This window comes from Silurus aristotelis (genome assembly GCF_946808225.1).
Source record: "Silurus aristotelis genome assembly, chromosome: 13".
NCBI lineage: Eukaryota > Metazoa > Chordata > Actinopteri > Siluriformes > Siluridae > Silurus > Silurus aristotelis.
In genome coordinates, this window is record NC_139586.1 from 29,659,375 (window position 1) to 29,684,847 (window position 25,473).

General features: G+C 40.8%; 2 protein-coding genes and 1 long non-coding RNA gene across 5 annotated transcripts in view; 1 reads left to right on the forward strand and 2 right to left on the reverse strand.

Annotated features, from left to right (window-relative positions):
* LOC310735966 (craniofacial development protein 2-like) overlaps positions 1–25,473 on the reverse strand; it is a 106,502-nt gene that overhangs the window by 9,535 nt on the left and 71,494 nt on the right. The gene's annotated exons all lie outside the window — the stretch shown is intronic.
* On the forward strand, positions 70–4,297 carry LOC310736127. The gene is made up of 2 exons (XR_014536465.1): positions 70–1,262; positions 2,422–4,297. It is a non-coding gene; the product is annotated as an uncharacterized lncRNA (long non-coding RNA).
* On the reverse strand, positions 2,940–24,708 carry gatad2ab (GATA zinc finger domain containing 2Ab). 3 transcript variants are annotated; one of them, XM_083559188.1, is made up of 11 exons: positions 24,553–24,708; positions 14,978–15,203; positions 8,783–8,909; positions 8,448–8,579; positions 8,265–8,336; positions 8,059–8,172; positions 7,769–7,963; positions 6,479–6,731; positions 5,958–6,394; positions 5,581–5,845; positions 2,940–4,801 (listed from the first exon to the last, which is right to left on the reverse strand). In XM_083559188.1, the coding sequence occupies exons 2-11, from the start codon at positions 15,193–15,195 to the stop codon at positions 4,668–4,670; spliced, it is 1,947 nt and encodes a 648-aa protein (XP_083415314.1). In that variant the 5' UTR covers positions 15,196–15,203; positions 24,553–24,708; the 3' UTR covers positions 2,940–4,667. The 3 variants fall into 3 exon arrangements, with proteins under 3 accessions (XP_083415314.1, XP_083415315.1, XP_083415313.1); XM_083559189.1 differs by having other exon boundaries at positions 7,769–7,960; positions 24,533–24,704; XM_083559187.1 differs by having other exon boundaries at positions 24,533–24,703.

Here is a 25,473-nt window from a genome sequence, read left to right on the forward strand (position 1 = left end):
TTTCCGTCTCAGCTATAATTATACATCAGAGGTGTACGTTCCCCAACCGTGTCAATATTATATCAAATATTTTTTTATTTTTTTTTACAAATGCTGTAAACTTTTGCACTTAATATAAGAAAATATATCGTTCTTTTTATTTCTTTATCCATCTATTGCTCTATTTATTAATCTCTTTCTCTCTCTTTCTCAGTGGTTAAAAGATTGGACTTTGGATCTGAAGGTCACAGGTTTAAATCCGAGCACCACCAGGCTGCCACTGTGGGGCCCTTGAGCAAGACCCTTAACCTTTAACCCTCACCTGCTCTGGATAAGGGCATCTGCCACATGCTATAAATGTAAAGTGCTTGGATTAGAAGCAGAACCTCTCAAACTAAACTCTTTGTTTTTGCAGAACATCAGCATGTTTGTAGCAGTGAATAAACAGAACATCTGATCTTAAGCTTTAGAGCTGTTTTGTTGGAGGCTTTTGAGAAGATTAATGGCTTCATGAACTTTGCTAAGTAGCAGAATATTTCAGCTCAAACCCTGGCTGCATCTTTACTCTCACACTCCGACTATAAATCTTGTTTTATTTTGGGGTTTATAACCAGATGAAATTAAATGAACACAAAACTCCTGTCCTTCAGTACAAGTGTCCCGAATTGAGGACTTTCCATTCAGAGACTAAACATGGTGACGTGGTTTGGGGATCAGTGAAGACAACGAAACAAGGAGATTCTTAACTCGAGCTTTCAACGGTACGAAAAAGTGTTTATTACGAATTGTTCTGCAGGAAATAAACTTTAAATATCTGTAGGAACAAACTGAGGTTTGGGTTGGTTTTTTTAAAGAAATAATTTCAAGTTACAGGGATAATTTCTTCTCAATTCAACAAATTGAGAAAGTGTGTGTGTGTGTGTGTGTGTGTGTGTGCTTGTGATATCTAATAAAATAGTATGTTGTGTTTCTTTAGACAGATTTCCTCAATTGTTCAGCATGAACCTAAAAAAATAGTGATGTTTGTGTAACGTTCAAGAATAAAAACATCCTACAGAGATTTCTGGGTCTGCAGGGTTTTTTACTGACCTGAAGGTTTGCAGGACTTTCATGTGGGATTGATGGAGAATAAACACTGCCCCCTACAGTGGGAAAGGTGTTACTGCATTACAGTGTATTACTGCAACTAAACACGGAAAAAGAAACAGTGCTTTGATTGGTTATTAAACAGACCCTGGTGAGTCAATACCTTCTGATTATATGCAAACATGAAGGCAGGTACAGTGAGGAAAATAAGTATTTGAACACTCTGCTATTTTGCAAGTTCTCCCACTTAGAAATCATGGAGGGGTCTGAAATTGTCATCGTAGGTGCATGTCCACTGTGAGAGACATAATCTAAAAAAAAATCCAGAAATCACAATATATGATTTTTTAACTATTTATTTGTATGATACAGCTGCAAATAAGTATTTGAACACCTAAGGAAGGTGAGAAATCAGCCCAGAACTACACGGGAGGAGCTGGTCAATGACCTGAAAAGAGCTGGGACCACCGTTTCCAAGGTTACTGTTGGTAATACACTAAGACGTCATGGTTTGAAATCATGCATGGCACGGAAGGTTCCCCTGCTTAAACCAGCACATGTCCAGGCACGTCTTAAGTTTGCCAATGACCATTTGGATGATCCAGAGGAGACATGGGAGAAAGTCATGTGGTCAGATGAGACCAAAATAGAACTTTTGGGTCATAATTCCACTAAATGTGTTTGGAGGAAGAAGAATGATGAGTACCATCCCAAGAACACCATCCCTACTGTGAATCATAGGGGTGGTAGCATCATGCTTTGGGGGTGTTTTTTTGCGAGATTTTGGGGAACAACCTCCTTCCCTCAGTTAGAGCATTGAAGATGGGTCGAGGCTGGGTCTTCCAACATGACAATGACCCGAAGCACACAGCCAGGATAACCAAGGAGTGTCTCTGTAAGAAGCATATCAAGGTTCTGGTGTGGCCTAGCCAGTCTCCAGACCTAAACCCAATAGAGAATCTTTGGAGGGAGCTCAAACTCCGTGTTTCTCAGCGACAGGCCAGAAACCTGACTGATCTAGAGAAGATCTGTGTGAAGGAGTGGACCAAAATCCCTCCTGCAGTGTGTGCAAACCTGGTGAAAAACTACAGGAAACGTTTGACCTCTGTAATTGCAAACAAAGGCTCCTGTACCAAATATTAACATTGACTTTCTCAGGTGTTCAAATACTTATTTGCAGCTGTATCATACAAATAAATAGTTTAAAAATCATATATTGTGATTTTTTTATTTTTAGATTATGTCTCTCACAGTGGACATGCACCTACGATGACAATTTCAGACTCCTCCATGATTTCTAAGTGGGAGAACTTGCAAAATAGCAGCGTGTTCAAATACTTATTTTCCTCACTGTAGATCTGCTATAATAAAAGCATTTAGCCTACAATTAAAGGTGCACACAGTTTTGCAGGGTCATAATTTCAATAGTGTAATTGTTGAAAAGTCAGTTTACATCTACAGCAGGAGTCTCCAGTTTCAGGACTTTGGAACAGCACCTTCAGGATGCTGCTATAAAGTAAAGCCTGGGCTTCCAACCTTTTCCACAAAAGGGCTGGTGTGGGTCCAGTTTTTCATTCCAACCAATCAAAAACCAAACCTGATCATGTTTATGATAACTGATTTAAACAGGTACATTTTGGTGTGGTCTTGTTTGGTTGGAACCCATACAGACCCTTTGTGGAAAAGACTGGACACCCCTGATTTAAACAATAACATGGGCGACCTTTTCACACAGAGGATCATCACTGGTTAAAGGACGAGACATTTATTAATAAATTAATTGTAATTATTGAGAAGATTCAGAGCAGAATTCATTCAGAACTCATCTGATCCTGTACCTCTGGTATATAATACATAAAAAGGGGACAACAGACGAAATTGAGATTTTTTTTATTATAATAATTAACAGACCAAAAATAAATGAAAAAGGGGAATCTTTTTTTCTTGTACAGTTCAGAACAGAGATGCATACAGTGCTGGAGTGCTGGCCGGAATCCCTGGACAATGGAATGGTCTTCGCTCTCATCAGCAGCAATCAGAACCATGCCTTCATACTCCACAGGCAGCTCAGACCCTGAGAGAAGAGCTTAGGAACAGTAAGAACTCCACCTCCATGTACTCATGGGGACTAGAAGATGATCGGATTCTGGCTGCACATATTTACTTGAGTGAGGTGGAAAAAGAAAAATGGTTGGACTATCGGTCCCTCCGGCTGTACTGAAATCCCAGGAACACTACAAACAACTAAATCCGTTTACATGAGGGAAAAAAAAAAAAACATAGTATAAAGACTGGATAATGTTTTTAACTGGGGTTTTTTTTCCGTTCAGTCCTGCTCATCACCACCACTAAGCAAAAACCCGGTGTGTGCCGTCCTGCACAGCCAAATCAGCTTCCGAATCATTTACACAGATGTTCAAATGAAAGGTCCAAACTTTTTATGGAAAACTAGATGATCAAGTAGTTTAAACAGTCTGGACCACTCAATTATCCTTCATTGAAAGTGAAGCATTTGCCATGTACAGCTTTAAATATCCCCATTTACAAACATAACCTAAAAGCATTAAAAAGAAATAATGAAAAGAAAAAAAAAAAAAAAAAAAAAAAAAAAAAAAAACACACCACACATTTAACCAAAAAACTTCTAGAGTCCCAACCCTTTTCCCTTTTCCCTCTAGAAAAAGCATGTCCACGATTTCCAGAAGAACTGAAAAGAGGACATTTCAAAGCAAAAAAGAACAAAAACAGTAGTCCCAATGTGGCAAGTCCATAACCATGCCCACCCAACACGCCCACCCCACACCCCCCCCCCCCCCCCCCCCAAAAAAAAAAAAAAAACTTGGTTAATTTTTTTTTTCAATTTTAAACTTATTTTAGCATTTTAAAATACACACTAAACTGGTAGATGTAAAACCACCTTAATCGTATAACAATACCTTTACATGTCGGCCCTCAGAAAAAAGGACCCCTCAAAGGGGGGGCGGGGAGAAAAAAAAAAAGGGGGGGGGGTTAAGTGAAAAAAAGAAAATTAGCATCAGAATTGCATATTTTACACTCCTATAGTAAGAGGTGGCACGTGTAAGCCACGCTGAACAGATGATTTACAGAGCTGAAGCATATTTAGTGGTCCACAGAGATATATATAAAAAAAAAAAAAACCCTTCCTTTGCCCCCGAGTACCTCCACCTGGTCAAGAGGAAAAAGGGATGTTTACTATAACTACCCCCCCCCCCCCCCCACCCAAAAAAAAAAATCCAATCAGCAGCAGAACCACAAACGTGGTGATGAAGGACACAGATGACATCAACACCGGAGTGGAAGTGTCCGTATCACTGCAGTCAACAAGGCTCAGACATGATGCACACAAAGCCTGGTCCAAAAGTCCGACACTGTGTGCGTGTGTGTGCGCATATTGTTAAATCCGATCCTTCACCTTCACTCACTGTCTGAGGTTTATTTCTGTAGCCCTCCGAGCACGAGGTCTTCAGTAAACTGAGAGAAATGCTTTTTATTGCTTGGTAGCTGGTTATCTGGTAGAACTGGTGTCCAGGGTTTTCTATAATGAGAGATGAGGAAAGAAGCACTGGTGAGTGAGGAAGGTGTTATTTCCAGTTATTTGTGGTCTGGGAGATGGAACGGGACGGGATCATGTCGAGGAGATACTCCCGCTGACGATCTGCTGGAGAGGTCGTCTTCAGCACAGAGAGACTGGGGTTGACATAGGCCATAGTCACACCTGTGTGAGAAGAGTGCACTGAGTAAACATTCACAATAAACATACACTCTATACACAAAATAAATAAATATCAGCACGTATAGACAGTAGGGGTGTAACAGCACACGTGTTTGGACCGGACCTTTCGGTACGTGGCTTTGTTTCGGTGCACACGTGCACCCGATGCGATCCTTTTTACGCGTGGAACATAATCCGAGTTCCCACAAGAACGTATTAATTGGCTGACAGTTTTTATTTTTGTATTTTTTTTCTTTTAAAATAAACTTGGAAACATACACAACAATTCCAGAGTATAAAGAAACTGGAGTTAGCGCAGTGTCACTGTGGAGACTCGATTAGAGGAGCGCTGAAAAACTAGTCTAGTGATACGTCGATTGTGCGTTTGCGTATTACCCAAATTTTTCCAATTATTACATTTTATTTAATTACATTTGTGCCAATTTAATCGATTCCTCAATTACATATAATAAAGTGTATTGCATTCATTATTAACAAACGTTAATAATAAACTGCATTAATAGAAAACAAGAAAATTTTATGTTTTGAATTTCGTCCCCCAAATGATCCAAAAATAAACCGAACGTGACTTAAAAGGAGATAAGATCTATGAAGATGCCCTGTGATACATGGCAACAAGAAATCAGCAGCAGATCCATTAGTTTCTTTAGTTTATTTATTTATTTTTCTTCTTTCTTCTTTAGTTTCTTTCTAGCTGCTGTGGATTGAACTGTTTGTAAGTACAAATGCACAGACAGGTTATTCAGCAGAACATTATCTACCTGGGGGAGTGCTGTTCTGTTTCCTCCAGACATTGCTAGTGGCTTTGCTGCTGCTGCTGCTGCCGCTGCTGCTGCTGGCGGCTCTGCTGTGGGCTCTGCTGCTATTCGGCCCCGCCCTCCCTGCATGCTTACCTGGCCTGCTGACCAGCGCAGCGGCTGTGATCGCATTTTGCAGCTGACTGGACGGGGAGAAGCTGCGGCTCATGCCACGCGAATTCATGCTGACCACCGCCTGGGGCACATTACGTACCACCTGCCCTGGATTCTGATCAGGAAAGAGAAAACACGTTTATGTATTTAAAAAAAAAAAAAAACCCCAACAGCTTTTCATCAAAGGTTTGTGGTAGTACATGGTAGATAGACGTTTGGCTTTTCACCTGCTTGATGGTGCTGGAGTGGTAGCGATGGACTGTTGTTGCCCTGTTTGACTGCTGCTGAGGCACTGAAGATCGTCCAGTTTTATACTGTGGAGACACCAGCACATGCGGCTCAGACTTCACCACTGGTGAGGATGACGAAGACGAGGAGGCAGTCGAGGTCTTTGGAGAGGACGAGGAAGACTGCTGGAGGATTCGCTGCTCGATCTCTTGCTCCTGCTGCAAGGCCTTGACAAAGGCTGCCTTCAGCCGGCTGGTGTGCTCAGCCTTCAGGGCCTTCTTCTGGTTGGAACTCATACACTGCTCACACAGGATCGAACCTTTACTCTTGTCCTGTCTCCAGCGAGAGGTGAAGTCCGTGTGACATTGAGCACACGTAAACGGCTCCTTCACATCTGAAGATATAGAGGGACTCCCTGCCTGAGGCTGCTGTTTGCCTAAGATAAGAAGCAAAACAAAATTTTGTTAAACTTCTGGTAAAAGTAACCCTCCCCCAAGTGCGATTAAAAAAAGGTGCTTACTTTTGGCCAGATCCAGCAGGTTCTGCACAACCATCTCCAGCCCCACCAGGTAGATAAACTCGTTGTTGGCGGCCGAGGGGAGGAAGTTGAGCTCTGGTGCAGGAGGTTTTGGAGGAGGGATCTCCAGCAGGGTTTTTTCCAGCTGCTTTCGCAATGCCAACTTGGCAGCAGCCTGTCGGCTGGCAGGGGAATCATTGGCACTGACTGAGGAGGCGTTGTTGCCTGAAGAACTCTTTAGCCCAGTGGGTGAGCCCTACAGATGGAACGAGAAACAAAACAAAAAGTATTTAATTAAACACACCTTTTCAGTGAGTTGGTGATCCAGTAGATCCTGATCCACAAAAAAAAAAAAAAAAAAAGAGAAAGAGGAACCTGCTCTGGAACAGGAAAATATTTCAGCGAAAAGCTCCGCCTCTAAAATCAGTCTCAGCTGATCAAAAAATGCAGCAGCAACACATTTTAGAATGAAAATCTCTTCACAATCCAGCTTAAATATTTACCAGTAGTTCATATTATTAAAAAAAAAGCATTGGGTGATTTTGGGAAATGTATATTATAACAAATAATAATAATAAATAGGGGTGTAACCGTACACAAGTCACAGTTCAGTTCACTTTCGGAAATAAAATTTCTGAAATTTGAAATAAAATGCATGCTTTGTTAAATAATATATAAAATTATATTGCATAATTGTTCATAAAAATAAAATAGAATAAACAAAATAGTTACATGCACTAATTATATTGATTAAATTAGGTAATCAATAATATTGGAACAAAATTAAACTGATTAAATAAAAGGACATTTAGAATTAAAACATTTACATTTGTTAGGTTTGTTGAGATACAGGTGTGTATATACAGTGGGGGGAATAATTATCTGATCCACTGCTGATTTAGTAAATTTAGGGGTGTTTATTGAACAATCTGATTGTCTGGCAGCCCATTCCAGCCTTCTGCAGGTCTACAATCTCATCCCTGATGCCCTTTGACAAGTAACTGGTCTTTTATACACGTCACAAGCCGATATTAGGAGAACGTTTCAAAAGATGCAAGACTAATTTGGGTGTGTGGGAGTCAGAATTCTTGTTAATTTGGTACACGTGTGCAGCGAACCTAAAGCTCTGTACTGAAACGGTTCTGTACGAACACGTGTACAAACACCCCTAATATAAAACACTTTCAAATTAAACAATAATTTATCCAAGAACCAGATATTTTGCACATATTTCATCATCTTAAATAGTGTGTGTGTGGGTGTGTGTGTGTGTGTGTGTGTGTGTGTGTGTACCTGTGGGATGTTGACCAGGACGTTGGTGTTTGCTACGTTGGCCACACGAATCAGGCCCTGCTGGATGATCCTCTGACCCTGCACCTGCACATTGGGCACAGAGGTGCGAGGACCCAGCAGGAGAGGAGGAGGACCAGAGCCTGAGTGCTGCTGCCGCAAGGTGGCGATCTGCTGAGGAGTCACAGCAATGGGCTGCTGCGTGCACACACACACACACACACACACACACAGTGATCAGTTAAACAGGTGTGATGCGAGTGGTGTGTACCAGGTAATGATTCACTGTGTACCTGTGAGCCTCTGACTAACGGTGGCATCACGATAGACGTATGCTTGGAAACCTGTGCACCACCACGCACCAGAGGTGGAGGAATGACCGTGCCTGAGCTCCTGTTAGATGACACCTATACACACACACACACACACAGGAAGAGGTGTTTACTATTTATACATACAGTAATAATGCATGTGTAGGACTCTGGAAGGGTGAACTGACCTGCAGTGGGGCTTTTACAGATGAAATGCTGCCTCTTACCAACGGTGGGGGGTTGGATGAAGAATTAGTTGTCTACAAACAAACAAAAAACAAAAACAAAGAGAAAGACCTAATAAGATTGGATTGAAAGAGTAAAGTGGTTGAAGAATAAATACCCATCCATGCACTCAGGCTTGGACTTGCCTTCTGCACTACGCTCTCTTTCTGGATCTGGCTCTGACGGAGTTTCTTCAGCAGCACCAGCTTGGCCTCTTGAAGACGCAGCTCCTCTTTTAGCTGTTTGATAAACCTCTGGCGCTCTTCAGGGCTACTCTTCTGCACACAAACCAAATAAATCTACTTTATCCACCTCTCTGTACAAGGGAGAAAAAGCTACACCATGACAGCATAAGCAATATCTTTTTGATCGTGTTTCAGATTTACAGCCTGTAGCATCAGATCTGATTGATGGGATGGAACAGCTGTTCTAAATATCATGAGGTGACGCAAAAGCAGCAAATAAACAAAACCTGGATTACCATCAGCATCTCAGTGTCAGTTTTCTTCAAGCTGTGGCTGATCCCATTGACTTGTGGACTGCCAGGCTCGTTGTCTGATAAAACAATGACGTCATCTGGCGTCGGTGGCCTTTCTTTTTTTATTTCGCTATGAAAGAGAGAGAATTTGTGAGAGACTGGTTTGAAAATGCACCACGGATATATTACAAAACCATGACATGGACTGGCCACAAGAGGGCAGCAAAATCACACATTGCATCCCCTACAATGGTACACAATGGTAGCGGTTGCTTGAAATTGGCACCGTAAATCCAAAAAAGTTAACACAAAATACAGTTTAGAAGTTTTATTTTTCCTAAAAAAGCAGAAAGGTTTCTACTACAATTCACACCATCTCACATGATCTTGAACCACACCAAATAAGACATAGTTTAGAAGATTGCTAGGGTGTACTCCTGTGGACCCATCTGCCTTGCCTTTTCATAGCAGGATGCATGATCTGCTTTGCATGTTGACTCTTTGTAAGGACATTTTCTCCAGGCCCAGTGTGGGTTTGTAGCTCCTCCCAGAGCCAAACTGTCGGAGGATCAGATGGGGGAGGGGAATGGCTGATGTCCAGGCCATTGTGTTCCCTCTTAATCTTCAGCCGTTTCAATAAGGACACAGACACTTTCCTTGCCGTAGTACAGAACACGGAGAGATCGGATATCCGACGGCTAATTCGGACTTCTGACGGTCTTCCAAAGAAAATCTAGATGTAAACTTAAGCTGCTGATTGCCTCCCTGAAGTGTTCATCGTGCTGAGAAAGGTCTAAGATCTTAGCACTGAATTTAGTTCACGGCTCGCAAAATCACTTTCTGGACATGAAACTATAATTATAGGCAGATCTGAAGACCTTGTAGTCCTGTGTTATTGAAGTGTGTGTTCAGGAAGGATCTAAGAACTATCTAAGAAACTCCTGATATAAACAGCAAGAAGCTCATGTTACATCAGCACTTTCTCCATGGGTCACTTTTAGCTTGTTAGAGGTTACAAAACCTTCTTACAAATAAAAAAAGAACAAAGTGTGTTGATCTGAACTCTGACACATGAGATTAGAGCATTATACTCATGAAATGGATCTCATCAATACTTTCTTCCATCACCAACAAGATTTAGTTAAATTAAATGGCCTTAAATCACACAATGTTCAGAAATAAAGATTTGGAACATCATAATGCACTTGTCAAAGCAAGATACAAACCAAACAACCACCTCGTCTTCATCACCAAAACTTCCTGGTTATTAATGAGTACCCAAGATCACATGACATGAGAATGTCCCTCAGATCACATGATTCACACGCTCCCTTTTCTTCAGTGGTTCCCTCCTGTATGGAAACCATAGCAACATAGCAACCATAGCCGGCTGGAACCAGTTTGTGACACGTCGGCTTCATTTTGTGAAGGCAGGAAGCGTTCAGGTGCAGTAGAAAATGGAGCTGTCCAAAACTTTTAAAGTATACCACTCCAGGAGGATCTTCTGGACATCAAGAACCGACTCAGGGGGAAACTTCTATGTGTTGTTTAATGTCTAATAACTTTTTACTCCTCCGCCCCATAGAACATGTTTAATGAGTCCTCCCCGACTATAATAAGCCATGTTCTCGAAATCTCTGATCCTCAAAGTGGAGCTCAGGGAACACACACCATATATAACATCTGAAAAAATTATTATAAATTACAACTAGATCGTGTCACGTTACAATCTCTGATGTTTGTTACAACGTAGCAACCAATCACAGCTGTGCAGATTCGGTCTAGCAGAGTTTTCACGTCGAAGTGTGGACCGAGTGTGAAAACGGAGGCTTTCAGAAAAACAATGGTGCGTTTTTAGACATTGCCACAATGTTTCAAAGAGGCGAAAAGTAAATACACGCCAGCCAGAAACGACACGGACCGAAGCATCTTAATTATCTTGTGCGCGGAACAGGGACGTGAGCATTTTTAAACGTTGCAGCGTGTATAAGCATCTTCTGGAAACTGATTAAAAATGTAAGTGTGTCCCGATACTTTTGACCAATAGTGTGTACAAGATAAATCAGATTTAAAGCAGTTTGGTATTAAGAGTCAGAAACTCAGGAGACAGGCAGAACATCCACCAGAGCATTGCTCTAACAATTTTTAACATTATTTTTGACATCCATGTTGTCTGTTTAGACGGTAAGAAACAGAGCTACAGACAAACCCTTAGCAAAAGAAAGTAAAAACAAATATCCATAGATAATATAAAACATCTGCAGTTTTGTCAACTGCATCAAAGACAAGATCTCCAGAACACTCCTGCAGGATTCCAGCTGTACTCTGGCATATCTTTTTTATTTTGCATGTTCTTGCCTATTATAAAAGGCCCACTTGCTTCAGTTCCTGCAGCTCCTCCAGCATTTTTCATTCTGCAGCGTCTTTTGATGTATTAAAGCCTGTTTCTGCCACGGACAGAAAAAAGGTTTGCCTAATTCTGACTTCAATTCTGGTTAATTCAAAAAAGGTTTTTCCTCACAATTCTTCAAGACTTTTTTCGTTTTCTGGTGCATCCACCAGTAGCCATGATGTGGGCCTGAAGTTTAAAGCTGTTTGTGTATGAACCTCTACTTCATCAGTCTTGTTCCGTCTCCACCAGTAGCTGATTGTTAGAGTTATCTCAAGGGATCATTTACGATGTGGAAAGCTTTGATAAACTGATGAAATGAAACTGAAAACAGGTAATTCAGAGAACAAGCATCACAAGGGGTTCTGCCATTTTGGATATGTGAAGATCACGACCTTGATGAAAGGCTAAAACTCTTATCTCCACTCTCACGCTTCACATTATCTAGTACAAAGAGCAAAGATTTGTGATGTGTATTAAGGTTAAATACGGCATGGGTTTAGTACAGATAATAAAATAGTTTTTATTTGCCCGTGTTCGTGTGGACTGGGGCCTGGACTGGTTGTTTTAGTCCACACCCTAAGTGTTTGCCTTCTTCACACCTGCCCCAACGATTTACGCCCCGAGGGTTAATGCACCAGGATTCAAGTCGAACAGGGAAAAAAATTATTAAATACAATGCCTGTAAAATCACGCACATTCTTGTGCCGTGCCAAGATGAAGCTCTCCAGACGTTTAACTGTTCTGACCAAATCTGAATCTCATTTCGTTCGGCAAATACTAAAAAAACTAAAGAGCACAGAACACATAACTAAGAATATTGCAGCAGGAACTCTTTCCAGGTAAAGGTATTTGATATGTAAACACTGGAACCATAATGAAGCACAGGTCTCATGAGTATAAAGTGAAAGAAGACTGTTGGTGAATGATGTACTGTGAGGCATGAAGATTAAAACCCAACAGAGCTCCTGACATGCTGTGAAGTGAAACATTAGAGCTGGGCAGTATACCGGTTCATACTAAATACCACTGTTTTTGTTACGATAAGAATTTTTAGTACAGTGCAATACCGGTGTACGTCACGTAAACAACGTTCTGAACGTGGCGTGGCTCCACACTTTGAGAGGGATCTTCTCACTGTTGCACTGGTGAGGGAACAGTTGTGTGTTACTAAGCGAGACGGTGAAGATGGGTAGAATAGACATTGAAAGTAGAGACCTGCACTCCCACGGGACCCGGGACAAGATTTGATGGGTGAATGCGGGTGCGGGCGATAAAATACTTAAAGTGTGTGTGTGAGTGGGTTGTGTGAGAATAAAATTATTCACAGGACTCCTGCAAAATGGTCTTGATCCATTTTTTGAAGAAAAAAAAAAGATAAATTACTTAAAACTAAAACTTATGTAGCAACTGCACAAAATCAACAATGGAAACAAAAATAAAAAACGATGTACAGGCACGAGGTCGGGAGCGAACTCTCATGTGGTTCACGTGCGGTAACTATTGAAGCACAGAGAGGCTGAACCTCTGAAGCGCAGGACAGGAGAATCACTGAGTGCTACAGATATTACTGCATCATTAAAGAAAGAACAAACACAACACAACAACAAAACCTTGGCCTGTTTTTATATTGTTTTAGTTGATGTTCTAAGTTCTGTAAAGTTCTTTGTTCATGTCCGTGTCAGTGCATTGAAAATAAAACTACTTCTACATTTTACCTGCAGGGTTTTGCAGGCGGGACAAAACTTCAGTATTGTGGGTGGGAGAAAATAACATGCAGGAGTGAGACTGAACCTTGCAGGAGTCTTCATGAAGGTTCAGTTGGTAAAGACGTCTTCACAAAGTTATACTTGTTTTATATTTTCTTTTCAGATTTACTTGAATACTGTGTTGTTTACCTGGACTTGAATTGGAATTATTAGTATTATTAATTCAAGTTGCACACCTTTTCTATTTATTTGTTTAAATATTATGTATTCAAGTTGCCTTTGCAGGCTGTTTACCGTATTTTTCAGGCTATAAGTCGCTACTTTTTTCCCACGTTTTGAACCCCGCGGCTTAAACAACGAAGCGGCTAATTTATGGATTTTTCCTGGGTTTTTCCCGGGTTCACAAACTTCAAGCCAAAAAACTGAACCCCAGAACATTAGACCAATGAAATTTCCGAACGGAAACGAAAAAAACGCACCTCGCCTGTGTTCTGAGCTGCACGGCTTCGGGAGGAAAAAACTTTTACCGGTGGTGATTTTTAAACACACAATGAGGCAAAAATATAAACTCCCAAGAGAAATATTTGTGAAAGGAAGGAGGAAGACAGTGAACAATGACTTTCTTGGTGGGCTACTGTTTAGATACAAGCCGTTGTAGCACGTTGAGTCTGGGTGAAGGGAGGAGCTCGCTAACTCCAGTTACAACAGAAATCATATAAACACAGACAGGTTTCCAAAACTCGCGCTTTTTAATTTTTCTTGCCAACAGCGTTACGGGTTAGTCAGAGAAACTTAGAAATCAGCATCAGAAAATAATAAGGACATAATCCTTGGTCTTGCACACACGCAGTAATAGCGGAAAAAGGCTATTCCTAAAATGCCACTCTGCTCTTAAAGGAGCCACAATATTTTTCACCCGTTACACCGTAACAGGCTTAAGTGGGTAAGTGGGTGTGCTTAATAGTCCGGAAATTACGGTAGTTGGTAAAGAAGTCTAAGCTTGCAGTTAGAGGGGAAGGGGATTGTTTTTATTGTTTGTGAAATTTGCACAATAAAAAGGTTCTGTATTTGGACTGTAACGCCCATGCATTCTGATTCTTTCATTTTATGATGATCATGAGTGCCACCTCTTTGTAAACAGCATCATTTTGTGGGGTCTTGCAAACCGGTATTACTAGTGTGAACTATTTCTACAATAGTCACTGATCAAGACAGTAAAAGAGGGGATTTGATGTCAATCTACTGCAGTGTTTCCTCTTTAAATCAGTAGGAAATGTGGTTAATACCCGGTCAAGCAGAGAAATAATACCGTGCAACAGGAACAATTTAGAAAAATAACGTGATATAAACCAGCACTATCTAACACCTTCACCAACCTAAACAGACTTTATTCTCATTGACCAGAACTAATAAAGAACGCTGGTACGGTATACCTGAGCTTTTTCACACCTGGCCCCTTTGCTCCCCATACCACAATTCCTTCTGAACCGTGGATCGAGTGTGTGATTATACACACCACTTTTGTGTAGTCTTGCAGGTAAATCAGGTTGACATTCACTAGTTTCATCCACATGAATATTATTATTTTCCTTAAGTACCAACACAGTGAAGAAAGCACACGGCATACCTTCATGCAAGTAAACCCATAAATGAAGAGATAAGAGAAGATTCTTTGAAATGAGGAGATCTTTTTAACCATGCAGATTAGCACAAGACACTCCACTGTTGTGATGCTCTTAAAGAACACTAACATTCTCTAGACTTATGAAGGTTTGGTTGTTTATGTATCCCTAAGTTGTTCTGCCTCCTGGATATGGTTGCAAATCGTTTTCGTGTGTCAGTGTGGACCGTGTGTGAAAACGAAGTCTTTTAAAAGCGATGGAGCATTTTTAGTCTTCGCAGAGACGTTTCAAAGAGATGGAAAGAAAATTAATGCCAGACGGAAATGACGCTGGTCAAGGCGTCTTGTGTTTTAAAGTAAGAGGTAAGTCAAGGTGACCAGACATTTCATTACATTCATTCTGTATATGAAGATCCACTGATAAATGGCAAAAAGTCTTCACGAATCCGAGGTCATGTTTGTGTGGCTTTATGGCCTACCTGCGAGGTGTCCTCATATCCACAGGCTCATCCTCTGCCTGCACCTCCACTTTAATGGTGGCTTTCACCTCCCCGGCCTTCAGGATGTTTGCCACTTTGTTAGAACCAAGCTCCCCCGGTTCCATCTTCACTCGTTTGGAATCTCCATCGAGTGTCGGTACGTCCCGCTCCAGCGCTCTTTTCTGGCTGCGTGTCTGGCGCACCACCTCCTCAGACATCTTTGCTCCTGCAACAGAAGAGACGGGCGTAGAAGAATCATGGGTAAAGTTTATCAGAATAAATTCTATAAAACATGGCATGTATAAACTCTTCCCTGACTTCCAATCTAGGAATTTACATTCAGTGTGAAAATACACGCTAAGGAAATTTTAGATATATGATGCCACTAATAATAATAAAGAACAATTTAATTTCTAGCTCTGAACGTGGATAAAGTTATTGCTTTGTAGTTGATTGATGAGCTTCTGTAACACAAACTAAACAGCACATGATAACAGCCTCCAGCTGTTTCATATTAAAAAAAAAAATTAAATATGGAGATCTATTAGATTTATTAGTAATCAAGGTTCCCTCTGGTTCTACCTGTGATCCATAACCCGTGTGTGTGTGTGTGTGTGAGAGAGAGAGAGAGACAGTCAGAGGATGAGTTGACAACACCCGAGTTCTCTCATCTTGTGTGTGACATCACTAGGGTTCCACATAACACTTCCCAAGATTCCATGGGACACACAAAGCACTTCCCTGAAAACCAGTTTAAACCGGTTTACGGATGCAGCAGTGAGACCGAGGCAGGTTTTTAACCCCTTGAGAAACTGGCTGGTGCGCACACACACACACACACACACACACACACACACACACACACACACACACACACACACACACACACACACACACACACACACACACACACACACACACACACACACACACACACACACACACACACACACACACACACACACACACACACACACACGTATAGAGCGCATGCCCGAAGAGGGGGAGGGGCTTTTAACATTCCAAAACACAAGTAGTTTAAAAGCGACGAAAAAGCATCGTCCTGCTTCCTCATAAATTAATGAACGTGCGCTCGAACATAAAGGGTTGCAATGCTCACAACACCTCTACGCATCTACAATTACGTCAAATTAGGTTTAATAAGCAGCACAAATTCTAAAACAAAACAAAAGCAGCAGCAGGTCAGACAACACCAGGGGTTTTTATAAATAAATAAAATGTCCTTGAGGCACTTTAAGAACTTACAGGAACGAGAGAAAGCAAAAGTCTCAAAAGAATCTAATAAATAAAAATACAGGTTGGGTCTTTCCCCAACTTTTTCAAAAATGCAGCTGAAACACAAAGGCAGGAAGATCCTTTATTTATTTATTTATTTTATGTACTTTATATAATGCACTTTATCACAGAGAACAGAACAAAGCTCAGGAAAGCAGGTCAACAAACCTGATATCTTGACACCTGATGTCACACAACCAGGGATCAATTAATAAAGGAGCATGTATTAATACAAGGGAAAGGTCTATACCCTGACTCAATAAATAATGTCACCTGGATTCTGTACACGTGAGCTGCTGCAGTAACCATTAAGTCTGTCCTCCGTTTATCCCAGGACCTGAAATTCACTATATACTTAAACTGTTTGGAGTCACAGTGTTGAGTTTATTTTATGGCCAATGGGATTCCATGGTGCATAAAAAAAAAAGACCCAGTAGGTTAATGGATTTGTCCAATGCTGCAAACAGGATGTGTAAAAACTAGATATTTGAACAGAGCGTGTGACCCAGTGAAGCACACACTGAGAAAATGTACAGCACCAGGTTTTATCAGGGAGTTACATCGCCATACTCCAGACAGTAAATCGTTTAGGTTCAGGACAAGCGAAAAGTACTTTATATTTACCCTACAGACACGTCACGACCAGCAACATGACTCAAAGTTTTCCTGACATGATTTGGGGGTAAATGTCAACCTTCAGAGCTACTAAAGAGAATCACAGATGCACTGTTGTGAATACGGGGAATGGAGAATTTCTGTTTATTTTCAACACTATTGTGCGAATTCAACTCTATACGTGCAGTCAAAGTGAAAGGGATGGTCCATCGGTGAAGAAGAGATGCAAGAGTATTTGAGAGAAACAGGTCATTTTGACTTAATGACTTAAAAAGATGTACCTCATAGACCCAGACCTAAACATGAACACGGATACACTTTTCAAGACTTAGTAAAGATGATGTAAGTATAAATTTAACATCTAATCTACACTTTGAAGTTGGCTTTTGGAGATTTTTTCAGCCACAATGGTGACAGGTAAGGTCAGGTACTGATGTAGGTGAGAAGGTGAAAAGGCCCAAAGGTGTTCAATAGGTTTGGAGCTCTATAGCAGAAGATCTTTCACGCCAACCAATGTAAAGCAGATGTAGCTGGCTTTGTGCACGGTCGTGCTGAAACAGGTTTGGGTCTCCTAGTTCAAGTGAAGAGGAAATTTCATGCTCCTGCATCCAAAGATGTTTGATACAATTGTGTGCCTCCAAAATTGTGGGAACATTTTAGAGAAAAGAGAGAAAAAAAAAACAAAAAAAAACACAAGGCTGGGTAAGTCAGGTGTCCAAATACATTTGATCACTAAGTGTGTGTCTTCTTTAAGTTATTGTGTCATGGATTTAGACCATAAACCCAGATGCTGACTGATCATTTAATAGTCTACATTCAAAAATCAAGAAACTTGAATCGGTTTTCTTTAACACCACGATGGAAAGTGTTCATTAAATGTTATTTTAAATGGACATCAACAGCGTTATCAGGTTGGGATTTGCAGGCAAAAACAAAAAGAAAACAAGCATAAAATGTACAATAATAAAATAAGAATTTGAATAACATCGATCTGAGCAACAAACTCCGCCGCATCACTTCACATAATGCACGGGAACAAGTCTCTGCATGCCGTGGTAAGGTGGACTACACACAGGGACTGTTCCCTCATAAGGCCTGCCGATATAATGACCGTCTATAGGGAACAGTCTCAACAACAAGAGTTGTGTATGACTCAGCACAACAGCACAAACACACACAACTGGCAAAACGTGCATGCACAGTGCATGTGCTGAACAATCAGCACTTCCTCTAAAGATTTTAGACAGCTGATGAACCTCGACGTTATCTTACTCATAAGCCAATTCCTGGAGTTATCAATAAACATAAATATTATCTCACCCAAAAAAAAAAATGACGCAGTGACAATGTGGCGTGACCACACACTCGCCATATCTTTAATTAGTCTTGCAGTCAGCTGGCAGTGTAAGTGAGGTGCCACGTGCTGATTTACTACTGAACATCAAGGGTTAAACCCTGCCATTTTAACACCACTGACAGATCAGGACACGAGGGTGTTACCTAACAAAATGGACGTCTTTAACCCCGTGTCTGCCGCTGACTCTACCTGGTATTGCCCCTAGTGACGGGGCAGCGAGTGCTGAGACAGGAAGTGAAGCCTATGCTTCTTCTTCATGTGGGCACAAAAGAATGCTCACATTCAAAGAACGTAGCCTCAGTCACCCCCTCCAAAGAGACAGACACACACACGCACACACCGGAAAGTCATCTACCCATCCCCCACATTCAAAGATCTCAAATGGGCTACAGTGTAAACTACAAGCACACACGCGCACACACACACACGCGCGCACGCACAAACACACACAAAACAGTGCTTCCCTTGGACCCGCAAGCAAATTTGTAGATAAGATCAAAAGGTTACACGGGGCAGCATAAGAACATGTTTTTCTACTGTATGCAGCCTTCGAGCGTAAAACGACTCCCAATCGAATCTTTTCAAGGATAGGTTGTTTTGTTACAAACCTCCAGTATCCTGAACAAAAGAGATGAGTTCACCTTCAAAATCCTACGATCGAATTTAATGATTGTGGGTTTACACACTCGTCTGGATGGCTTGCTGTGTAGCATCCACTGGGTGAAAACCTGGATTTTAAAGGATTCGATTAGGAAACAGAGATTACTTCAAGTGATCCACAGGCAGCAGAGATTACTTAAAGTGATCCACAGGCAGGATCAACCAAACAAACGTGCTTCAAATCAACTAGCCCTCAGATCACTACGGGTTTCACGACCTTACACGATCACATACAAGATACGATTTAAAAGGATAAGCACATACATACAAACTTCAAGCAAATGGACTGTTCTTCAGAGGTTCTCAGCTAGAGAGATCATTGTAAAGGAACTTGAGAGTTTAGAAGTTAGGACAGGGCTAAAATGCAGTATTAAAAAGCATCTACTAAATAAATAAATAAAACAATTAATTTCTAAAGCTTATAGGATGCTTTAGAAAGGAAGGTTTGAAAGTGTACTATACTCAAAAACCATCTAAATTGATTTGTCTAAACTAGAAATGCACAGCACACACTGGTATAAATGTAGTCAGGGCCTCTAAGCCTGATCTTCATATACACTTATATACAACCACATGCAGTCTTTCCCAAAAATGTTCCCACAATGTTGGAGAGACACAATAGTATCGGACGTCTTTGGATGCGGGAGCATGAAATTTCCCCCTTCACTTGAACTAGGAGACCCGAAGCTGTTCCAGCGTCCTTTGCACTGTGCCTCTTGTGCTTTTTGAGCATCCCAGGAATGGGATTGCAAAAAAGCACATGGTTCAGGTGTCCACAAACATTTGGCCATGTGTGGTGGTACTATGCATAATTTAGAAGATGTAAAAAACCTGTTCTCTTCAGAGAAGATAAGAGACGGTGAACGACACACACCACGATGAGGAACAGAGGATTGTCAAATGATCATTATAAGATGATCATTATAAGAATCTTATTTCTTCAGGAGAGCAGTTTTACTTCTAATGACTGCAGCTAATCTTCAGGACAAACTGAAGGATGCTGTATTCACAGTGCCATGTAAATTGTAGGTTGTAGGAACGTGAGTGAAATTGCAGCACAACAGCAGGTTATTTTGATACAAAAACTTTAAGAAACCAGTTTATACATTTTAAATTAATACTTTTTTTTTTCTGTAAAACTGTTACAATTGTCCTTTTTGTGAACCCTGTTGTAATCCAAAACCTGATAAAAAAAAATACAAATCAGACATCAAACAAACACAGAGCTGCTGTTTGGTGTCAAAACGTTTGTTCAAAACACGTCATTTCTATAGTTAGGGTAAACTAGACAAAATATACAGAACTACACTATCAGCTCGTTCTTGCAACATATCAGAAGAAGAAATAAAAAATGGCCACCATCAACTCCAGAACACCTCAGCACCATCTTTTTTCTTGCCATTGAAAAAAATTAGACAACAACAAGGTTTTTCCAAGTTAATCTAGACCTTATCCTGATACACTAACTGGTGACTATTAAAGCATCCTGCTGTACAAACACCCACAATTATCAATGTCTCAGAGGATTTTACAAGAAGAAAATGCTACGTTTGCTCCCTCTTGATCCTGTATTCATCTCACTGTGGCACATGGAGAGTTCTGGAGTTGCTTTGTCAGCAAAACCCCATTGTATGACACAGGGTTGAGCTGCTGTCATGTTCTTTCCAGAACTTCTCAGGCATGGAAATCTTCCACAGCTGCTCTTTTTCAACTCTGAGGTCATACTAAAACGCTGAAACTGGAACCCAAGTGACAGGTGGGTAACATGACAAATATATAGGATACCTCCTTGAAGACATTTCTGATACATGATAAACATCATGACTGCCAGATAATGATAAACAATGATCAAATATTTACTGATCATTCTAATTATTTAAACACGATACTGAGGGTTACAATATTTTGTACCAGATTTCAGGATTCAATGCGAGATCCAAACATAAGCATCTGATTTAGTGTTGAGTTTTGAGTTCACACCCCAGAAGTTAAAAAGTCCCTGGAGAACCTTCGAGCTGAACTGATCTACATCGCTTCATTCACACTGTTCTTCAGTTCAACCTTGGACAAAAGTGTGTGCTGATTTAATAAGTGTCCAATCGTACAGTGCACTCTAGAAGAAGCCTCATTCGCCACGTTCAACCATTTACTTAATATTTGATCAGGTTGTACTTTGGACCAAATGAAGGGCCTCTCACTGAGTGACAAGAGCAGCCTTCCTTAAAAACACCAAAGAGCAGAAATCTCACACACACACACACACAGAGACACACACAGAGACACACACAGAGACACACACAGAGACACACACAGAGACACACACAGAGACACACACAGAGACACACACAGAGACACACACAGAGACACACACAGAGACACACAGAGACCAATAATCATGTTGATAGAACAGAAATCAACCATAACCCCTGTTTCTTAGCAGGAAGCAGGCTTAGGACTAGGACTCGTAGGGCTGAGAAATAGATATCTGATTAACACCTATGCATGTACACTAAATTTATTCATGAAACTAAAGCATAGGAGATAACAGGAAATAAAGTTCAAAAAGATCAGGGACACTAAACAGTCCGTTTTTTTTTTTCACTGATTACAGTACTATTACTGCACAGGAAGTATAGCCCTATGTGCATATATAAACACGTCTATGAGGTGTGACATAAGACAAAGATCATCAACAGCATTTCCTGTATGTATCATGTTTGAAGCTCAATTCACTTCACCTGACTATAAGTGTGCTTTTCCCCAATGCCAGGAATAATTCCACTAGTTTCACCACTGGCTTTTTACACCAAGCATTTTCCCCCAAATACAAGAATGCATACAAGTATAAACTCTGATAATCCAGATAATCCTTCCTTAAAACCTGGGGAACCAGTCGAACGTCGAATTTCCTCCCAGTTTACACACTTTTATTGTGACGCTCCAAATTATGTGCACCAAAGCAAAATTGGAACCAAATGTAAGGAAATAGAAGCATCAGCATCATGTATCAGCACACACTCTCTTGCCATCTTCAGTCAGCAAAAACTTGCTCGTTTGTCTGACTACATTTTTCCTCATTGGCGTGCTCACAGATCACACAGATACATACTACAAGAGATTCAACGATACTATACGTTAAGGGCTCGCACAGAACGTGAACTTCAACAACAGGAATCAACACCATGTCCTGGACCTCTCATGAAATAGGCAACTTACAAAACGGTGACACGAAAGAGCAAAGTGTGATTAACCCAAACACAAAGAGCCTCTGGGATGTAAATCAGGACACTACACTCATCAATGGAAGCTGTTCAAGCTTCACAAGACACCTTGTGCTAAAAACGTATAGAGGTGGATTGTGGATATAAATGGCAGGAAAGGAATCCGTGTGCATCGTTAAGATGCAAGACAAACTGTACCAAGCTTTCTGAACCGTAACAGATCATGTGTCCTTAATACTCTCTAAAAAAAAAAAAAACTGATGGCTGTTGGGTGGTTTGAGTGTTTCTCATGTTAAAGACACACCCAAAATCTTACATTCTACCAAAAATCAGTTACACTGACACCTGGGAAGATCAACATGTCCTTCATTAGTTACACACAATTCAAACCTAAAGCACACGACAGATCACGACATGGAAGACAACGCAATGCACCCCATTATAGAGTGTATCTGAATCTGTACGCCAAAGTCATTTTACAAACTACCTGTTCACAATTATAACCCCAACTGGCCATGTGTGTTCACTGAGAGCACATCTGTTCTCTTTAAAGCACACTCACACTGAATTCTTACACACTTGGGACGTGACAATAATCAACTCAGGTAGAGTTCTTATCATTCTGCATGAATCGGGTTCTGCAAATATTAAATACATCAACAAATTCCACCTCCTTCAACTGAATATAATCACAGTGTGTCCTCCTGAAGAATCAGATCTGTGTCACACAAACAAATGTGCGTGTGTCTCTCTCTCTCTTTCTCTCTCTCTCTCTCTCTCTCTCACACACACACACACACACACACACACGCGAGTTCACAGGATGTTATGCACAAAGAATCCATGACACACATTCACATCTCCACCCATTTCAGTTTAGTCCCTTCCTACATTAATTATAATTAAATTATATATAATAATTATAAACTTAATATAAAGTTTAACGCTACATAACACATGGTCACTTTCCCTTTCAGATTATATAAGAGATCTACCAAACCTGGTTAACTTCATAACCAACAGTTAAATTCATAACCAACCCAACCCCGGTTAACGATATAATGACTCCTGGTTACTTTATAATCAGTTAACTTTATAACCAAACTAACCCTGATTACTTTATAACCCAACTGGTTTAACAATATAATATAACTACATAACCAACATGGTTATCTGGTTATATAGTAACCAGGGTTGGGTTGGTTATAAAGTTAACTGGTTATTAAGTATTCAGGTTTGGGTTGGTTATAAAGTTACCTGGTTATTGAGTAACCAGGGCTGGGTTAGTTATAAAGTTAACTGGTTATTGAGTTAACCGGTAGAAAAAAAGTTATCCAGGGTTGGGTTGGTTATAAAGTTACCTGGTTATTGAGTAACCAGGGCTGGGTTAGTTATAAAGTTAACTGGTTATTGAGTTAACCGGTAGAAAAAAAGTTATCCAGGGTTGGGTTGGTTATAAAGTTAACTGGTTATTGAGAAACCAGAATTGGGTTAGTTATAAAGTGAAGATGTTATTGGGGAACCAGGGTTGGGTTAGTTATAAAGTTAACTGGTTATTGAGTTAACTGGTAAAAAAAAAGTTATCCAGGGTTGGGTTAGTTATAAAGTTAACTGGTTATTGAGTAACCAAAATTGGGTTAGTTATCAAGTGAACTGGTTATTGATGAACCAGGTTGGGTTAGTTATAAAGTTAACTGGTTATTGAGTTAACTGGTAAAAAAAAATATTCAGGGTTGGGTTGGTTATAAAGTGAACTGGTTATCATTTAAAACCAAGCCGACCCTGGTTACTCAATAACCAGTTAACTTTATAACCAAACCAACCTGGATAACTTTTTTAACCAGTTAACTTAATAACCAGTTAACTTTATAACTAACCCATCCGAGTCCACAGAACTCCGTAAACACGGTGAATCTTCCGACCCGCTGACGGACTCCATTGATGAGTTAGCATTAGCATTAGCGGGCAGTAAGCGGACTGACTGACGGACGGTGTTTAGTCACACAGGCGGCTAACGCAGATTAGCCTCGCACTTCCCTAATGAGGCAGATTACAGGCGCTGCTCGCTGATACGTCCGGGATAAATCACCTCAGACAGTGCACCTTAACCCCATTCTCAACTATTACTGACTCTCCCACACAGAATTACAATCCGTTCATTCTTTAACTGTAATTAGCGACATGCTAAAGGCTAATTACCGAACACCGTCTCCGAGCTAGCCGAGGTGTTCCGGTTAGCTAACATGCTAACTTATCTGTGTGATCTCCACTCCGGTTAGCCAGCGCTCGCTCTCGCTCTCTCTCTCACACGCACACACTCTCTCTCTCTCTGACCAACTTGTGAACAACTTCTGAAACTGACAGAAAGCGAACTTTTCCCCCAAACTCGGCGGTACTACAACTCACCAAGAAGGAGTGACGCTCACCTGCCGCCTGCCCCGGGACCTCCCCGCGCTCAGGTTCACTTTATTCAGCCTGCGAGTCTGGTCCGGATTCCCGGAGATCCTCCACAGCCCTGCCCGCTGCTTCTCCGGGTGCCAAATAAACTGGTCGCTGCTAAGACATTGAGTCAATCCCAAACCGCCGCCTGCCTTCTGCTCCGGAGCACTACGAAGGGCGTCAGATAATAGATCTTGCGCCCTATCTAGGGCACTATGTGTTTAATAGGAAGCTGTTTGAATTTCAGCCGTAGAACGACGGCGTCTTGGTACTGCGCATGCGCATTGGGACGTTCTCGTTTGTCGTTGACAACTTTTTTTGTCATCGCTTTGAATGTTATTGTTTCATTGAGATTCAATAAATATCAACCCTATTAGCATGTATTATTTCAAGACTAAACTTTATTTTAATAATAAAATCAATTTAAGGGGGGTAACTCTAATTGATATCCATATTAATATTTATATAATCAATATGTGCATTTATTACATCATAGAATGTTATTATTAATGATTTATTATCTTATTCAATACCGAGGGTTTAGTAATACATTATATTGCCAAAAGCTCACCTGGTCATAAGCATGGTATGTGCTTTTTGAGCATCACATTCCACATTAAGTCCCAATTTGCTCTTATAATTCTCTCCACTCTTCTGGGGAAAAAAATTCCACTACATTTTGGAGTGTGTTTGTGGACATTAGTAAAGTGAGGTACTGATGGAGGTGAGAAGGTGAGGAGGCCTGGGGTGCAGTCAGTGCTCCATTTCATCCCAAAGGAGCTCAATAGGGATGAGATCAGTGATCTATAGCAGACCACTCAAGCTATTCCTTCTCGAAGCATGACAATCAGATCCTTATAGAGCTGGCTTTGTGCACAGGGGCTTTTCCAGGCTGGGACAGTTTTGGG